Source organism: Barbus barbus, assembly GCF_936440315.1.
Source record: "Barbus barbus genome assembly, chromosome: 35".
NCBI lineage: Eukaryota > Metazoa > Chordata > Actinopteri > Cypriniformes > Cyprinidae > Barbus > Barbus barbus.
This window is the reverse complement of record NC_136763.1, coordinates 1,735,058-1,753,303: the sequence shown is the minus strand read 5'-3', so window position 1 is coordinate 1,753,303 and position 18,246 is coordinate 1,735,058. Positions and strand designations below refer to the sequence as shown.

The window sequence follows — 18,246 nt, the reverse complement described above, 5'->3', positions numbered from 1 at the left end:
GAACATGTTTGTATTTTAGTCAAACAGGTCTGGTGAAGTATCAAATAATCAGTTATGAATTAGCAACATAATAAAACCACAGATCTTCAAACTTTCATAACAAAGATTATACAACAAATACACAAATATGATCTCGTAAAACAATGAAAATGACTAATTAACAACACAAGAAGAGTAATAATATGAGTGAATGATCATCTCTGATGGGACAGATTCTGTCCTGATGCTGTGATTTAGGACAGGCTTTCACCAAAAAACTGATCTAAAATATGTCTTTTAGTGTTTAACGCCACACGCTGACAAACGATTTCTGAGCTTGTGGTTCAGAAGTGTGTCTGAAACCAAAGTGCTAGAGTTTGTGCTTTAGAGCAGATGAAATACGCTGAGTTCATCGGCTCTGAACGAATCTAATAATCCTCATTAAGACAGAATGAGAGGAATGTGAGAAACACTCAATGACTGACGGGACGTTACGCAACCAATATATGTGATGCATTTCACAGAAAACTGATGGAGGATCAAATATGTCTAATAATATCAGAAACTAGACTCCTAAACAAGATCGTGTCTGTGAACGCAACAGAACCTTTCATAAGGCACTTTTGATGAAAGGAAAACTTTATAAAACCGAGTTTCATACGGCACAATATTGCCATATTAAGGATTATGCCATATTATTTTCATATATGAAAAAAATTTTAACAGGTAAATATGTTACTAAAAATTACTGGGGTTTAAAATGCAACGAATACTATTGAACTGAATCGATATAATTTTTTAGAGCTACTTTACAGCTATAATCAAATTAGTTTTATAATTGATTAATTTAGCATAATACTGTTCATATTTATTACTGTGAAGCTGCTTTGTTGTAACTTATTATTGTATAAAGTGCTAAATAAATACATGTGACCACTTATTTGGAGAAAAATTGCATTTTTAACAAATAATTTCTTCCCTCTCTGACTAATAAAATGCACATATAATACATTTATCCAAGCTAATGAGATGCATATATATATATACAATATTTAATTTTTGCACAATATTATCTCAAACTTCACCCTAAAAACTTTTTTTAAAGTCTATTATGGATAAAACTGTAGATTTAGGAACACTGATCATCTCAAGAAACACCTAATTAATCAATTTAATGGATATATTTCTGACTCGGTGCTATTTTAGTTTAACTAATATATAATATTATTGTTTTTGTTAATATTTTCAATTCAATTTTATTTTTTATATTTTTATGTTTTCTTTTTTTAGCATTTTTGTTGTGTTTTTGTAACTTTTTTAATATACTGTAGGTTTTATTATGTTTTAGTTATTTTAGTAACTTAAATTAAACGAAAATTAGAAATTGTCTTTATATTTGATTTTTTATTTTTTTTTATTTCAGCATTAAACAAGAACCCATGCTAACTAATAAATACTGCACGATCTATAAATAAAAAAGCATTTTTCTCTTAACATTAGAAAGAATTTACTTTAAATCTACTTAATTGTCCTAAAAATAAAGACATAATGGAAAAATTTGAATGGTGCTAGGCTTCATGCAAAATATAATTTCATTTGATTTTAGGGTGATTGATGACAGATATTGCGTGTGCATTAAAGCATCAAACAACATGATCCTTCTCCCTCCTTCAAGGCAAAAACACACAATATCTGAGCAACGGTGCTCATTTGTCCTCCAAATCGCTCTCTAACCTACTTAAAGTGCTGCGTATGAAGTGACAAGTAGCTGGACCGACCGAAGGTGAAAAAATGTCCTATTTGAGCCGTGCGTCCAATCCAAAGCTGCTTATTTTTGCTGCGGCGTGTGTGTGTGCTGATCTCAAAACGTCCCACACACACTTTCACTCTTACCCAACACACACAAGATGCTGTAAACACAGCCAAATCCCTTCAGCGTTTCTGCATCAAGCACACGCTTTCATTAAAACGCTGTTAAGACAGTCTTAAACTGCACAGACCTCCTTTAGATTTCGTCTCTCTGTGATTCTCATGTTCATCACAGCATGTTAACTGGCAGCCGAGAAACGCAGCACAAAAGCAACATTCAGCCTCTGAAATCCCAAACCTTGGGAAAAACGTGGCTCATTTTCTGTTGATCACAGTCACTGAAACACCATGAAACACTCTTTATTATCAACCGATTTTACTTGTGTGGTTGTAAAGTCAAGCATGACTAGTGCTTATTTTAGAGCTAGATTTAAGGTGGAGGATAAAAACTGATGAACACTGTGCTAGTATTGTTTGTTTTAATGCCACGCCAGCGTTTTTGATGGCAAAAACTATACTTGAATTTTTACAATTTAAAATGTAAATTTTAGAATTTTCAGAAAAATGGGTCTTTAATATCTATTTTAAAATTAAATATCTCAAGTGGAATGTAAATTAGCATTAACTTGATTACAAAAATGTTTGTAATCTGGGATCATTTATATAAACACAGCACTAATATATCTTAACTACTCAGACCATGTCACAGTTAGTCGAGGGTTTATTCTCTCAAATTACATTTTTACGCAACTTACCAGTGCATTTTATTTTGCACTTTATACAAATTTTAGTCACGAAATCAGAGAGCGTCTCCTCAAAGACAGAACTAGTGAACACATTCGAGATGTAAATACAAGGTGATAACAGGAATATTTTGAGCCTCGGGTGAATGTGAGAGCAGCTAAAGCCATCAGAAAATCATGAAAAAGATGAGTTGCACGGGTGGCAGAGTATCAAATATTAAGTTGATGATCATGAATACTTCAGGGCACTTCAGACACCTGAGACGCGGCTCACAAACTCACAGGAACCAGACGACACATAACGAGCCGTTTAAACAGCAGTAATATGCTAATGATGCTGATTTCAAGACATTTGCAGCCTATAAACTGAAGAAAAAAGAGATACGAGATGAGCTCGAGACAGAAATGAGAGCCACTATCAGACCAAACCCTGAACACTTGATCCTCACATGCATTACATGCAACAAACGTCTTCAATACACCTGCAGCACTCTACTGAAACACATCCAGAGCAGTCTTACCTTCCCTTGCGGTCATGACGGAGGCTTGATTTGCTGTAATGAAGCTCTGCTTCTCTAGTCTTGTGACTGAACACACACACACACACACACACACAGTGCTGCTCTCGTCTGCAGTGACTCCGTCTTTACTGACCTCACTCGCATTTAAAGGAATAGCTCACATAAAAATATTTTGGAATCTGAACATAAATGTCAATGACATTTCAGAGCTTCTGTTCTTCATATAAAACCATCATATGATTTCAGAAGACTTCATATAGAGCACGAGTCATGTGGAGAACTATTACTGAATCTTTACACAAAATATACTAGAAAAGTTCGCATGTGTTTTTTGTTGAGTATCATATTTGATGCATCCGGTTTTATGGCTCATATAGTCTGATATCGTGAGAATATGGATTTTAAATATATTGTTTTTTTCTTAAATATGCATTTTGCTGCAGATGCTGATATTTATATGATGAAACAAAACTTTGCAAATGCTTTAAGACGCTCAAATTACACATCAATTTTTTTTTTCAAATTTTCACATTTATTTTTTAAGAGATATAATCATTTAAAAATAATGTTACACATTTTGCTTTAGGGTCATTTTTGACCCTGGTATGTATGAAGTAACATTAGGTGTCAAAAATACTTTTGAAAAATTAACTATGAAGTTATATTAGTGTCAAAAACGTATCACACACACACTTTAGGACTGAATTTTGTTGATAAACATGAACAATTTAACTGAATTCCATTGATTTTGATGGGGTTAATATTGGTAATTCTCAGATATGTCCCATCAATATTAAGAAGAAAAAGATAAATAATAATAATTATATATATATATATATATATATATACATACATATTTTTTATTTTTTGTGTGCGGTTTATGTGTTATTTGAAATTTCAAAGGATTTCTCAAGTAGTTTATTACTAATAGTTTACTGAAGTTTAAATGTAGTTATAACATGGTAACATTCAAAACTTTTCAATTTTATCACATTTACTCATTTATGAGTAAACTTATACAATATGGTTGTAAAATATTAACTTATGACGGTTTTATAAAATAATTATTCTTTCTGACCCAGAATGTGAAAATATTGCATTTTGTGAATGCATTACGAGGGCTAAAAAATATATAAAAGACGAAAACTTGTGGAAAAGACGAGAACAGATGAAGTCAGTCCACATTCCACCGTCCCAAACCAGACCAACACACACACACACACACACAGACACACACACACACACAGACACACACACACACACACACACACAGACACACACACACACACACACAGACACAGACACACACACTCACATACACACACACATACACACACAGACACACACACACACACACACACACACATACACACACACACAGACACACACACACACTCACTCACACACACACAGACACACACACATACACACACAGACACACACACACACAGACACACACACACATACACACACAGACACACACACACACACACACACACATACACACACACACTCACACACAGACACACACACACACTCACACACACACAGACACACACACATACACACACAGACACACACACACACAGACACACACACACAGACACACACACACACACACACACACACACACTGAAACTGGGGCAGCTAGGAAACAATGGGCTGACGATGGGAACAATCTCAGCAGCGAGCATTTCACACACAGAAGAAAGCACAGTTCATAAACAGCACCTGATAGAGCTTTCATACGGTTTCACAGTGATTTACAGCCGACAGTGTCTTATTACATCACACAGATCATCATGTGTGACATCAAATATAACTAGACTGACTCACCTGAGGACAGGATCATGTTCCCAGACCTCTGGACTTCATCAAACCTGCTGAAAATCACATTCAACCTGAACGAAACAGACAGAAGAGAGACTTCATTAGAGCTCATAGTGTCCATCTCATCATAAAAGAGCAGGAATCAAACACACTGAGACCGGCAGTACTTTATCTGTCAACACAGCAAACAATAAAGTGTTCTTTTATAAGACTGAGTTTTTACTAAATAAATCATAAAGGGTTAAACAGCAAAAATAAATAAATTGATTGATTAATTAAATAAATAAATAAAAAATAAAAATAATAAGTGAAAGGGAAAAGTATAAAAGCAAATAAAATAAAAGTAAAAAGGTAAAAAGTAAAATAAAAAGTAAAAGAGTAAAAATTATTTTAAAATGTATACAATATCAAAACTGTGAAGTGGTTTGTGTGCTGTAAATAAATAAAACCAAAGACAATTAATATTTTTAGAATAACTCATAAATAATCATTAAATTATAAATGGTGTTAGAATTTGAAAAAGTTCAAATTAAATTGTCTTTAAAATTAACACTTAAAATTTTTAATACATTTTCAATAGATTACATAATGTTTTGTAAAATAGGGATGGCACTGAAAAAAATAAAATAAATTATAAAGTATAAAAAAGTATGCAATATCAAAACTATGAAGTATTTTATGCAAACTTTAAAAAAAAATCATTATATTAAAAATACATTAAAATAATAAAAATTCAATTCAATTCCCATTCAAATGAAAATGATTAAAAAAATTATAATTTCAATACATTTTCAATGCATTACATAAAAATGTGTTTTGATGGCACTGTAACAAAAAAAAGATGAAGAATAAAAAGCACACAATGGCTGGCACTGTACATAAGTAAAACCAATTAATTCACACTTATTGAATTAAATTATGTAAAAAATGTGAAGAAAAAAATGAAAACAAAACAAAACTTATTAATAAATTACATAAAAATATTTTTTGTAAAATGTGGTTGACACAGTTGCAATGAAGAAGTGATTTTAATAATAATAACTGTTATTTTTGTGATTTTATTACCGTGACTGCGGCAGGCCCTTCTTCCCCAGATCCATCCTCACTCTCTCCCCGACGTGTCTGTAAATCTCCACCAGACAGTTCATCGCACCGTCACGAACCTGACCACAAACATCCAGTCATTCATGCTATATCAAACAACAGAAGCTGAGTGCACTGCATTGCATTGTGGTACTCCATATATCTATATAGTGACATGCTAATATGATTGAATACAGTAAATGTTCAATGACGTCTTATATAATCACATTAGCATGGTATTTCCATCACTATACCATGGTATAGCCGCAGTTCTTGTGATGAGCAGCAGAGGGATCCACAGACCATAACACTACAAACCCAGAGATCTGAGGAAGACCAGAGCAAAACCCTCTCACCTGACTCGCCGGGTCTCCTAACAGATGACAGATATGAGGAACAATCTTGCTAAGCGTTAAACCGTGAGCTCCGTATCTGCAAAACATCAAAACAAGCACAGTTTTGAATAAAAGGGTTAGGGTTTTCATAGGAAATTAATACTGAAACTAAAACCATAAAATAAATGTACTGTATATTACCAGAAATAAAATAATGAAAACTATTGATTTATTTATTCATCATGTATTTCAAATAGCTGTCAATGCAACATTTCTTATTTTAATTTATTTACCTTGATTTACTAAAATAACAAACTTAAACTGAAATAAAAATGATTAATCGCATCCAAAATAATCGCTTTTGTTTACATAATATAAATGTGTGTACTGTGTGTATTTATTATGTATATATAAATATATATTTACATGTCTATATTTATATTCATATAATTTATATTATATATAAATATATTTAAAATATAAACATAACATATTTTTCTTAAATATATGCATGCATGTGTGTGTATTTATATATACATAATAAATATACACAGTACACACACATATATTATGTAAACATAAATGTTTATTTTGGATGCAATTAATCATTTGACAGCACTAATAAAAACTTTTTTTTTTTTTTACTACTAAAAATGACAAAAGCACATAAAAAAATACTAAAACATATAGAATTATTTAAACAAAAGAAAAAAATTTGATTCAAAAGATTTCTAAAAACCCTCCACGATGTTAAAAGAGCACAGGTACATACACGTTAAGAGTGGAAATAAGGCAAAAGCAGACAGCTTCTCTGGTCCGGTTGTTTTTATGTCTGAATCCGGCCAGCATTCGGTCCCAAACATACTGTAAACAATAATACTTTTATTAGTTTTAGCCACAATTTATTCACATTACTCTAAAGCAGGATGCTGTAAGTGTGTCACCTGCGGATTGGCCGCTTGGTCCATGATTTTTAACAGAAGTGACTGCGCTTGATCTCGAACCTGGTCCTTAGAATCACCTAAACGATCGATTAAACTGGGCAGAACTGAGAGAAAAACAAAAATAAGACATATTATGAAGATTAGATTAAACTATTAGCATCTGTGTTGTTATAAATCAATAAACTCACAAAAATGAGTTTCAAATTAGCGATCAAATACATAAAACTTTACTTAAAAATAGTTTTTAAAGAGTCAATTTCAATCATTGTAATATTAAAAAATAAAATATAATTTTAAAAATACAATAAATATTAAATAATAATAATTAATGATTATTATTAATAATATAGAAACATTTTAACCTGTTCCTATTTGTGTTCTGAAGCGTTCCTCTAGTCTGGTCACTAAAGCAGATACTATGTCCATTCCCAGCAGCGCCACCTTAAAAAGACCAAAAATATTCATCAAAATAATAAAAAAGTAGGATATTTCAATAATAACAGCTATAACTTACATTACAAATGACATTCAGTAACTGAACTGCATTGAAAACCTCTTTTCTGTGAGTCAGACTGCGTATGCAAATCCAAGCAGCAAAGGATTATGGGTAATGCCCACTAAACTGTGTTTCATTGGCAAATATCCTCAAGAATACGATGAGTTTGCAGTAAATGATGACAGATTCTGTGAAAGTGAACGGTGTTGAGTCAGACGAGCACAGTATTCGAGGTGAACAGCAGAGTTTGTGGTTCTTCAGAGTCACCATCGTCGTGAAGAGCAGCAGGACTGTAGGAAAGCATTGGGCCGCCGGATTATAAATTAACCATCTTTGTCTGGGGGTGGCCTGGGCTGGTCAATGAACGTATAGTGAGATTAGCCCTGCTAACACCTGACCAACACAACTCGCATCACCTGAACTGTTCTGTTTAGGCTATGGTGCAATTTTTGGACCCTATAAACAAACTGAAACATAGAAGGAATGAACAATACAGAAGCAGCGCCCACTAGCGCATATTTCTTACTGACACCATCAAAATGTTGTTAAATACTTACATCAAGTCCAAACAGGTTTATGCGATTATATAATGAACAAACAAATTTATAATTTAATAAACATACAAATTAACTGAAAAAAAACAAATTAATAATATTAATTTTAAAAATATTATTATTATTAAATAATAATAATAATAAATTGAATAATTTGAAAAATAGAAAAACTAAAAAAAAAATCGACTGCATACAAATTATTATTAAAATTTTAACTTTAAATTAAATCAATTAATGAAAATATGGTTTTTAAAATGTATATGGCATTTTTGCCAAGATGCAATGATTTTAAGAATAATTTAGAGGCTTTTTTTTGCTTTTTGTTAGACAAAAGAATAGAAAAGCTAGGGTTCGATGGTTTTTTAAAGAATTGAGTGCAAGTCTAAAAGGGGCAGGTTTTTTTAAAGAATAGAATTAGAATAGAGTGCTACAGTTAGAGGGTCACATAAAGATGGAAGAGATGTGTTTTAGTCGATTCTTGAAGAAGTCAAGACAAAATAACAAAAAAAATTAAAGACAAATTTAATAACAAAAATAGAATAAGTTATGACTGCACACTATAATGTGTGCAAATTAGCATTCATTTAAAATGTTTAAATAATTAAAATTACAGCAATAAAAATTCTGATTCTATTTCTTATTTTTAAATACATTTTTAATTAATTATATAAATCAATAATTTTGTGATGGCTTTTTTTTTTTGCCATGACTGGTTTTAAAAAACATTAATGTGATTTTATATCTGACTGTGGCAGTCCTCCCAGTTATATGTTCAACAAAATTATAAACTAATATTTTAAAAGTAATAACAAAATAATATATTAAGAAAATAGTTTTTATTCATTTGAAAAAACAACACATGTACACCCTTTCTTGAAAAAGTTTAAAAATAGTAAAAAAAAATCTGATATCAATGTCAAAAAATCCATAAATTAATGAATAAAAACAATTAAACTCTTTTGAGATTTGTACAAAAAAAAGACTGATTGAATTTGATTCTTATATAAAAAACTTAAAAATTAAAATTAAGAATTTAACATTTTTAAAGAAACAAAAAATGACAAATTAATAATTAAATATTTTGACTGCACACTTTATAGCATGTGCACCCCATTATGGCACTGATTTGCATTAAATATTGTTCAGCTGTAATGTGTGCATTCATAGCTACATATTTGTGCATGTTTCCTGAAAGCTGTGGATCTGTTTGTGCATGAGTGTATGTACTATATAGGGTTGCATGAAGAAGATGCATGTTCTCTACACTCAACATACAGCAGATCACACGTCACGTGGGTTTATGAAACATGTGCATGTTTATTATATCTCCTGCATGGCTCTGAGCGTGCGTGAGGTAAAATAAGACATCCCGGCTGCAGTGGGACCCCAGCTGTCCTCGTTACGGAGAGTGGGGTGATTACTCTCGCCGGAGACGCTGGGTTTCCAGGCCAGCCGTGGGACGAGCGCTCTGATTGGCTGATGAGGCTCAGCCGTTTCTGAGCCGTTAAACGGAGGTGTGAAGAAACCATGCATGCGACCTATCAAACTGACCTTCTGTCCTTTATAATAACAGTTTGACAGATTATCGATTAGACCTTGCTAATGAAACGGTCTCATTACTCACATGACTCTGAGAGTGTCAGTACAGTGAACTGAGTACAGCAGCACTGCTAATGAAACTGAACTACATTCACTGCAGCTGAAGCAGGACACACACACACCATCTGTACAATCACTCCTCTTTCTGTATGTCAGATTCAACTCAACAGCCCAGAATCTTCTGATGATTGTGAGAGAAATCTGTGGATGCATTTATAAATATGTGCATTAAAGCGATAGTTCACCCAAATGAACCCAAAGCTGTATGCATCTCTTTCTTATGTAGAACGTGAATGAAAAAAAAAAAAAAAAGTTTGTGGTGCTGGTTTGTAGGGTTGCGCAATTTGGCCAAATTTTGGTTGTTGGAGTTATTATTATTATTAAAAATATAAAATTATAATATATATAAAATATGTTAAATACATAAATTGTAAAAAAAAAAAAAAAAAAAAACTAACTGGTAATAGTACTATTATAATATCACTGTAAAAAAAATCAAGCATTTAAATATATAATAATAATAACAGTTATGATAATAATAATAATTATTATTATTATTATTATTATTATTATTAAATTAAAATGTAAAAACATAATAAAAACAAAATAAGGAATCTTACTATTATATTTCACAGATTTTTTTTTAATCAAGCATTTAAAAATATAATAATAATAATAATATTTATCATATCAATTATTATTATTATTATTATTACTACTAAATAAAAATATAAAAAGATACTTAAGGAACATTACTATTGTAATACTTAACTATAAAATAAAATAATCAAGTAATTAAAAATATTATTACTGTTGTTGTTGTTATTTATAAATATGAAAAAAATGCTATTGTAATATTTTACAGTAAAATTAAAATCTAAGTATTTTAGAAAAAAAAATTATAATAATAATGATTTTATTTTACATTAGAACTGTAAAATTCCAATTCAAATATTTATGGCTTTCTTAATTTCTTCATTTTCAATGCATGTTCCCTAAATGCACATAAAAGCGGCTCAAACTCAGAGCAGATGCAGAGATGGAGCTCATGTGGAACTGAAACTGAGTCCAAACAACACCTGACTTAAAAAAAAAAAAAAAAAAACACAGGGACATTTTTCTAAATATCTTCCTTTATGTTCCACAGAATAAAAAGGTTTGTAATGACAGTAAATGATGACAAAATGTTCATTTTTGGGTGAACTAAGCTTTTAAAAGTGTGGAGATGTATGAGTTGGTTCAAAACGTGCCATTAAAATGTATAATTATGATTTAGTTTCCAAACACTCCTGCCATTGGTCAAACACAAAAACAAACAGATACAAAGAGCCCCGCCCCCAAACTCACGCCATTGGCTGGCTCCTCAAATAAACGAATGAACTCCTCCTTCTATTCCATGCAGAAGACAGCATTCTTCACTCGTCAGTGAGCTAGTTTAACTTGTTCAGCCACACACTGACATGAGAGTAACGGAGAAGCACTGATCAACAGAAGAGAGCTTTATCAAAGTAAACGTTTGATGGTTTAACGTTTGCAAATAAAAAAAATAAAAATAATTAAAACAGCCATAAATATTACTACTGTAATTTGCACGACATAGTCATATAATTATTATTATATTATTTTAGAATAATAAAAATTACATTATAAAATGACATAACATTATATGTTATTATTATTATAGCCATATTCATATAAGCACAACATTTTTAACTAAAAACAAGCAGCACAAACCTGGATTTGTTTCACAATTACATTTTTAAATTTCATGTATTGTAATTGTACAGTTGCAATGGCATATTTTTACTATATTTTATAATATAGTTTTACAATATTTTACAATAGTTAGAAACTTAAATTCCTGTAGAGCTGCTTTGCAACGATTTGTATCGTAAAAAGCGCTATACAAATAAACTTGAATTGAATTGAATGTAATATTTTATGAATAATTATTATTATTAATAATATTATTATTACTATTATAGCCATTCTCATATATAAGCACATCAACAGAAAACCTGGATGTTTTTTAAATGGCATTTTTTTCACTTTTATCAGTAAAAAAAAAATCCCAATTACATTTTTGCAGCCCTAATTTTCACATTCACACGCACCATCAAATTATCTGTGCAGGATGTTCATTTTAAGAAGCAATGCAGGTTTTTTTTTAAATAGTTGTGTTTCATTTCCAGGATTTTTTTCTCAATCTGAACTGTTGGAACTGTGTTGAGCCAATAAAATGTGCCCTCGCTGAAGGTGACACGCGTGTGCCGCCCAGCGCCGCTCCTGAATACTAAGCGTGTGGAGACTCATGAGCACTTAAACATGCTAATGCTGGAGCTGCGCTGAATATTTCACACCATCTGATCAACGCAGCGCACAAGAGAGACGTGATGATGAAACAATATACACCTGATGGACAGAAAACAACAGACAGGAAGTAATGGCTCGGAGCCACCAAATAAAAGCACTGGAGCCAAGTATAGTATATGTAATCGACCGGACAGTAAACCATTATTAGAAGTATAACTAATTGAGTTTTGAAGGCACAGATTTCATGAGCATCTGGTTATGGACATGTCATGAGTGAAATCTAGCAGCAGATGTTCAGAGAAAATACCAGGAAAACAGCTGCAAACTCAGATGCTGAATAAAGATTGATTTACAGATTTACATTTGGTTGAAGCCACAGAAACTCCCGGCAAAAACTGCATGATGAGGCAGACAGATGTACAATATGAAAAACCATGCATTATTGAGCTTAATGAATCACCTTAAAAATGTCTGGGAAAATCACTGTTGTTATTGATACTTAAACTGTTCAAAATCATTTTTCAGTAATTTAAATAAAGCTGCAACAGAATACAATACTAACATTAGATGAAAAACTTACTAGAAACAACTGGAACTTACTGTAGAACTGATATAAATTATTTTAAGAAATAATTTAAATTTAAATAAATTACTAAAACTGAAATTAAATAAATGAAAGCTAAAAATAAAAATACAAATGCATTTTTTAGTCCTTTAAATAAAGCTGCAATAAAATGAAACAAACAAATATTATATATTAAATATTAATATTATAAACAAATAACGTAAATTTTAAAAAAACTTGATCTTACTAAAACTTAAAGCTGAAATAAATTTAATTTGAGAAACAAAAAAAATACTAAAAATGAAATAAAGCTATAGAAATATTTAAAAATAAAAACTAATAAAAAATTATAAAGGCACACATTTCAAAATTACAAAAACTTAAACTACAATTTAAATTAAAAACTGAAATTACAAAGCTCAGAATAGTAATAAATAATTTATTATTAATAATGTTAAGTTAGTATTATATTCTACTATGGAATAGCATATAAACATTGAAGAAAATGTAATTAACCTCACAGAATGATAAAAAACATTATAGTCAAACTGATCAAGAACTGAAATACAGCCAAAGGTAAATCATAGCAAAAATGATGAACAGAAAATTAGACTAATATTGAGCGACTCTGAGAATGACAAGCAGCAGAATATAAAATACTGAAAAAACCTAACTTGAGTATAAAAACCTCCTAATGCCTGTCAAGTTTCTTAAATACTTAGTCTGTCAGGTCACTGAAATACACACAATGTCTGGAGTTTATAAGCATAACCTACACTTTTCATTTTATACAAACTGCCTGTCCCCCAGAAATGCAGTCCTGTGAAATTATAAATCAGTTTCCACTCAAAACTCAAGCTTCGGTAAAGACCAAGCGTCTCACTGAATCTGTGAGAACGGGAGTGACTCTTCCTGAAACGATAACAAATGCTTTTATCATCTAAATCAGCAATCATTTCCACTGAAACAACATTAAGCATTGCAAAGTAATATCTAAAAGATCTGCGGCAATGATACGCAACTCTAACCTGGAACTACTGACGCACTTATAGAACAGGCCTAAAAATCCTTAGAATATGCATCAACCAAACTGAATCAAGAATGCAAATTATTACTCAGAAATAATTATGAAGTGACATACTGCCAAGTATGGTGACCCATACTGGGAATTCGTGCTCTGCATTTAACCCATCCAAAGTGCACACACACAGCAGTGAACACACACACACCGTGAACACACACACACACACACAGCAGTGAACACACACACACACACCGTGAACACACACACACACACACACAGCAGTGAACACACACACACACACACCGTGAACACACACTCGGAGCAGTGGGCAGTCATTTATGCTGCGGCGCCCGGGGAGCAGTTGGGGGTTCGGTGTCTTGCTCAAGGGCACCTCAGTCGTGGTATTGAGGGTGGAGAGAGCGCTGGACATTCACTCCCCCCACCTACAATCCCTGCCGGCCGGGGACTCGAACCCACAACCTTTGGATTACGAGTCCAACTCTCTAACCATTAGGCCACGACTAATGGTAACTGAATTACACAATCTCTTCTCAGCTTCTATTTAAAGCAACAGTTCACTCAAAAATGAACATTTGCTGAAAATGTCCTCACCCTCAGGTCGTCCAACATGTGGATGGGTTTGTTTCTTCATCAGAAATTTAGAAATGTGTCTCTGCATCAGTGTCTCAGCAATGGATGATCTGCAGTGAATGGGTGCCGTCAGAATGAGAGTCCAAACAGCTGATAAACACATCACAATAATCCACAAGTACATTTTTAACTTCAAACCATTGCTTCTGGTCAAAATACGAGTCAATAATCCATAATAACGCTTCCTCCAGTGAAAAAGTTAATCTCCTGTTGTCTCTCACATCAAAATCCAGCCACGTATTTGTTTTGGACTGTTTTGGCTCATGTGCATATTTCTCACCTGAGACCACTTTTTCACTGGAGGAAGTATTATTATGGATTATGGACTCGTATTTTAGTTAAAAGCGTCTTAATGATTAATTTGATTGTCTTCTCAAGACATTAACTGATGGACTGGAGTGGTGTGGATTATTGTGATGTTTTTATCAGCTGTTTGGACTCTCATTCTGACGGCACCCATTCACTGCAGAGCATCCATTGCTGAGACACTGATGCAATGCTACATTTCTCCAAATCTGATGAAGAAACAAACTCATCTAAGTCCCGGACGACCTGAAGGCGAATGCATTTTCATTTGTGGGTGAACTAAAACGATTCTTACAAACTCTCTCACCTTGAAATTGCTCGCATTGACCCATGAGGTTGCCAGACTGTCCACCATCCTGTCCAGCATGCTCTGATCATGTTCCAGGTCATGTGACTTCTGTCTGTCCAGGATGTAGTCTATGATTTCCGGCCCCACTTGGAAGCGACGTCCAACCTCCTTCTGCGTGACCTGCGCCACTATGTACTCCATGTTGGGCTCCATGACTTTACTGAGATGGACCAAGGCTCAGGATAACACATAAACCCACAAATACTGGCCAGAAAACAGAGTTTTAGATCTTGTTACTCTAAAAACAGAATCCTGAAGGGATGTGGGATGCAAAAGGCCGCTGGAAGTATGAATGTGGGATTGTGTGCAACATGTGTCGACTGAACAATATTATAATCGACTGATCAAACACTGGTGGAGTAAATCCTTCTGCAGGGAAATCCAGTCAAACGGCCAATCCATCACTTTATGTCCTGCAATGCAAATTAAAATATTACAGATCAGGTATTATAAAAACACGCTTGCAAAAACTGAATGATCACTTCAGCCCTATAAAGCTACTGTATTATATTTGATATGCACATTTATAATGCGCCTAAATGATCAAAACTGCAGTCGCACTTAATCTCCTCCGTGTCTTCTGTCTCTGATTGATAGCTTAGAGGGGTTTTTATCCAGTGAAAGCTCTTTTAGTGTAATTGTACAAACTTCACGTGTCTTTTTCTGTCAAATCTTGACTGATTTTGATCAAGTAAAGGTCAGAATAACTGCAGTAATATCTCCAGATGAACTCTTACTGGACTGAAGCAGCTCAGCTTTACTTGATTCTCCATCAATCATTTTCTAGTAAAATCAGTGCGTCTCAGGATCTGATCATCAGGATCTTTAGAGGAGCGTTTATTTCTTCATCTCTCAATCAGCATTGCATTATATGTTTGGATCGTTTCAATCTAATCTTACTGAGACATATTATTGGAGATCTAGAGCTACGACTGATATTTAGATCATTTTATGTCAGTATCTGCTGTACTTTTAATAAAGATCTCATTGATTCACAAGCATCAGAATCATAGAAATATCAGCATCTGCAGCAAATCCATATTTTTGCTCAATTGAAGCTGTTTCCCTTCATATTATCACTATATTAGACTATAAGAGCCATAAACGGCTTATTAATCAAATATGATACTCAATAAAAAACACATATGCAAACTTGTTTTTAATTTTTTTTTCTATTTTACATTATACTCTTTCTAAAGGCTCAACAAACTATATCCTTTTAAATATCTAAGTATTGCAAGGTTACTAGAATAAACTAATGTTTGGTTATTATCATCCCTATAATGTCATAAATGATCTAATTAGATGCAAACAAACGATATTACTCTGAATTTCCCATGACAGAGAGTACTGTGTAATAACATACTCAAATATATACTATGGCACTTTCGGAAATAGCACAGTATTTAAGCTACATAATAAATAAGGTATTACCATAGCGCAAAAGATGATGTAATCATCATGTGTCACGAGAGAATGTAGCCTGTTTTTGAGGACATTATTAAACATTAATGAAGCAGCTGCAGTGATTGCTAATCTAACTTTAGCCGTGTTTCATTCCACGAGAGCAGCTGTCACTGTAAACAAACCCCGGGCCTTTCAGGGGAACCCGACGAGTATTACGCGATAAAACACGATAAATGGTTGTTATTAGCAACAGCTCGAACCTCACGAGGCCCGACAACTCTGTTTACAAACACGCGCGCGACCGCATCTCGCATAACCCCTGTTTTAAGATATAAAAGCTTCATATGCATGTATTCAGCTGCACCCAACATATTCTTAACCGCTATTTATTTACCCTGCGTTTCAATATCTAAACATCTTACACCGAATACACCTTTATTTTGTCTTATTGATATTTTTTTACTTTTTATGTTTTTAAAAACTGTGAACATTTGCTAGTAAAAACGTAAAAGTTTTGTTTTTTACTATTTAAAATTTCTACATCATTAAAAAAAAGGTACCTTGGTTTTTCCATGCATGTATATATATACCATGACATATAATTGTAGCTCTTCAATACCATGGTATAAGCATCACTATACCATGGTACCAACACTGTACTTTCCGTATTTTAATCAGCATTTAACTCTTTTCAGGTATATTTTCTCATCTAGTTGCATGTGCATTATTGCACAGTTATATCAATATCACAGTTATAATCTCACTTTCGTTTCACAACGGTTTGCAAAAAATAAAAAGCCATTACAATGAATACAGTCCATGCAACTGAACAAATAATGATCGATATGGTCACTGTAAACACTGTAAATTATGCAGCTACTCTCACAGTGTAATGTTTGCATGCATGCATGACTGTAACAATGTATCCCGTTATGCACAAACTATTTCCATTGACCGCGCGCGCAAAGCCCAGCCACAGCGAGCTGAGTCAGAACGCAACTAGTGATAGTCTGGTGGAAAAGCTCGTTTGATAACGACGTACCTCGCATGTCACTCTAAAGCCGCTACATAGGAACCGTTTCCCGTGGCCCTGGGTAGATCCTCAGTTGATTTTTTGGAAGGAAACGGCAGAGATCTCCGCCCAATTGTGCGATAGCACTGCGCATGCGCCAGATGAAGCGCGCCCTCTGCAGTCTGTTCAGCCCAGTTTGAACAAACAATAGACACATACTAACTAGTAATAGTTTTATAAATTGCCATTTAAAAATAAAAATAAATAAATAAATAAAACCGCTAGTATGGCAAGGTTCTCTCAAAGTAACGACTAAACATTCTTCCAGTAACGTTACAAGACGGTTCGTTACAAGTTATCTTTTCAAAACCTTAGTAAACGTTATATGCATTGTTCATGTAACATTTTACCTGGACATTTGTCTAAGGTTTCTTTAAATGTTACTAGGCCCCTTCTTTCAGAGAACATTCAAAAGTAACATTCGCATAATATTTGAAAATTAAAATGAAAATTAAATCATTAAATAAATGTTGAAATACGTAAATAAAGGCATAAATAAATGCATACATATTTATTCATTCATATATTTATTAATTTATTAAATAAATGTATTTTTTATATTTATAAAATCATACATTTATGTATTTAAATAAATATTTGTATTGTTTAAAACATTTATTTAGGTAATTTTAAATATTTAATTATGTATTTAACGATTTATTTATA

General features: G+C 32.7%; 1 protein-coding gene across 2 annotated transcripts in view; it reads right to left on the bottom strand.

The window, feature by feature from the left end:
• LOC306855079 (CLIP-associating protein 1-B-like) overlaps window positions 1-17,591 on the bottom strand; it is a 68,233-nt gene extending 50,642 nt beyond the window's left edge. The window contains exons 1-8 of one of the 2 annotated variants that reach the window (XM_079393519.1): window positions 17,551-17,591; window positions 15,060-15,514; window positions 7,607-7,685; window positions 7,245-7,348; window positions 7,073-7,164; window positions 6,322-6,397; window positions 5,948-6,045; window positions 4,889-4,953 (exon numbers count right to left, since the gene is read on the bottom strand). In XM_079393519.1, coding sequence (XP_079249645.1) covers window positions 4,889-4,953; window positions 5,948-6,045; window positions 6,322-6,397; window positions 7,073-7,164; window positions 7,245-7,348; window positions 7,607-7,685; window positions 15,060-15,254 — 709 coding nt within the window. In that variant the 5' untranslated portion in view covers window positions 15,255-15,514; window positions 17,551-17,591. Of the gene's footprint in view, window positions 1-3,052; window positions 3,098-4,888; window positions 4,954-5,947; window positions 6,046-6,321; window positions 6,398-7,072; window positions 7,165-7,244; window positions 7,349-7,606; window positions 7,686-15,059; window positions 15,515-17,550 lie in introns of those variants that run through there. The other variant, XM_079393518.1, reaches the window with a different exon arrangement.
• Between the last annotated feature and the right edge of the window lie 655 nt (window positions 17,592-18,246).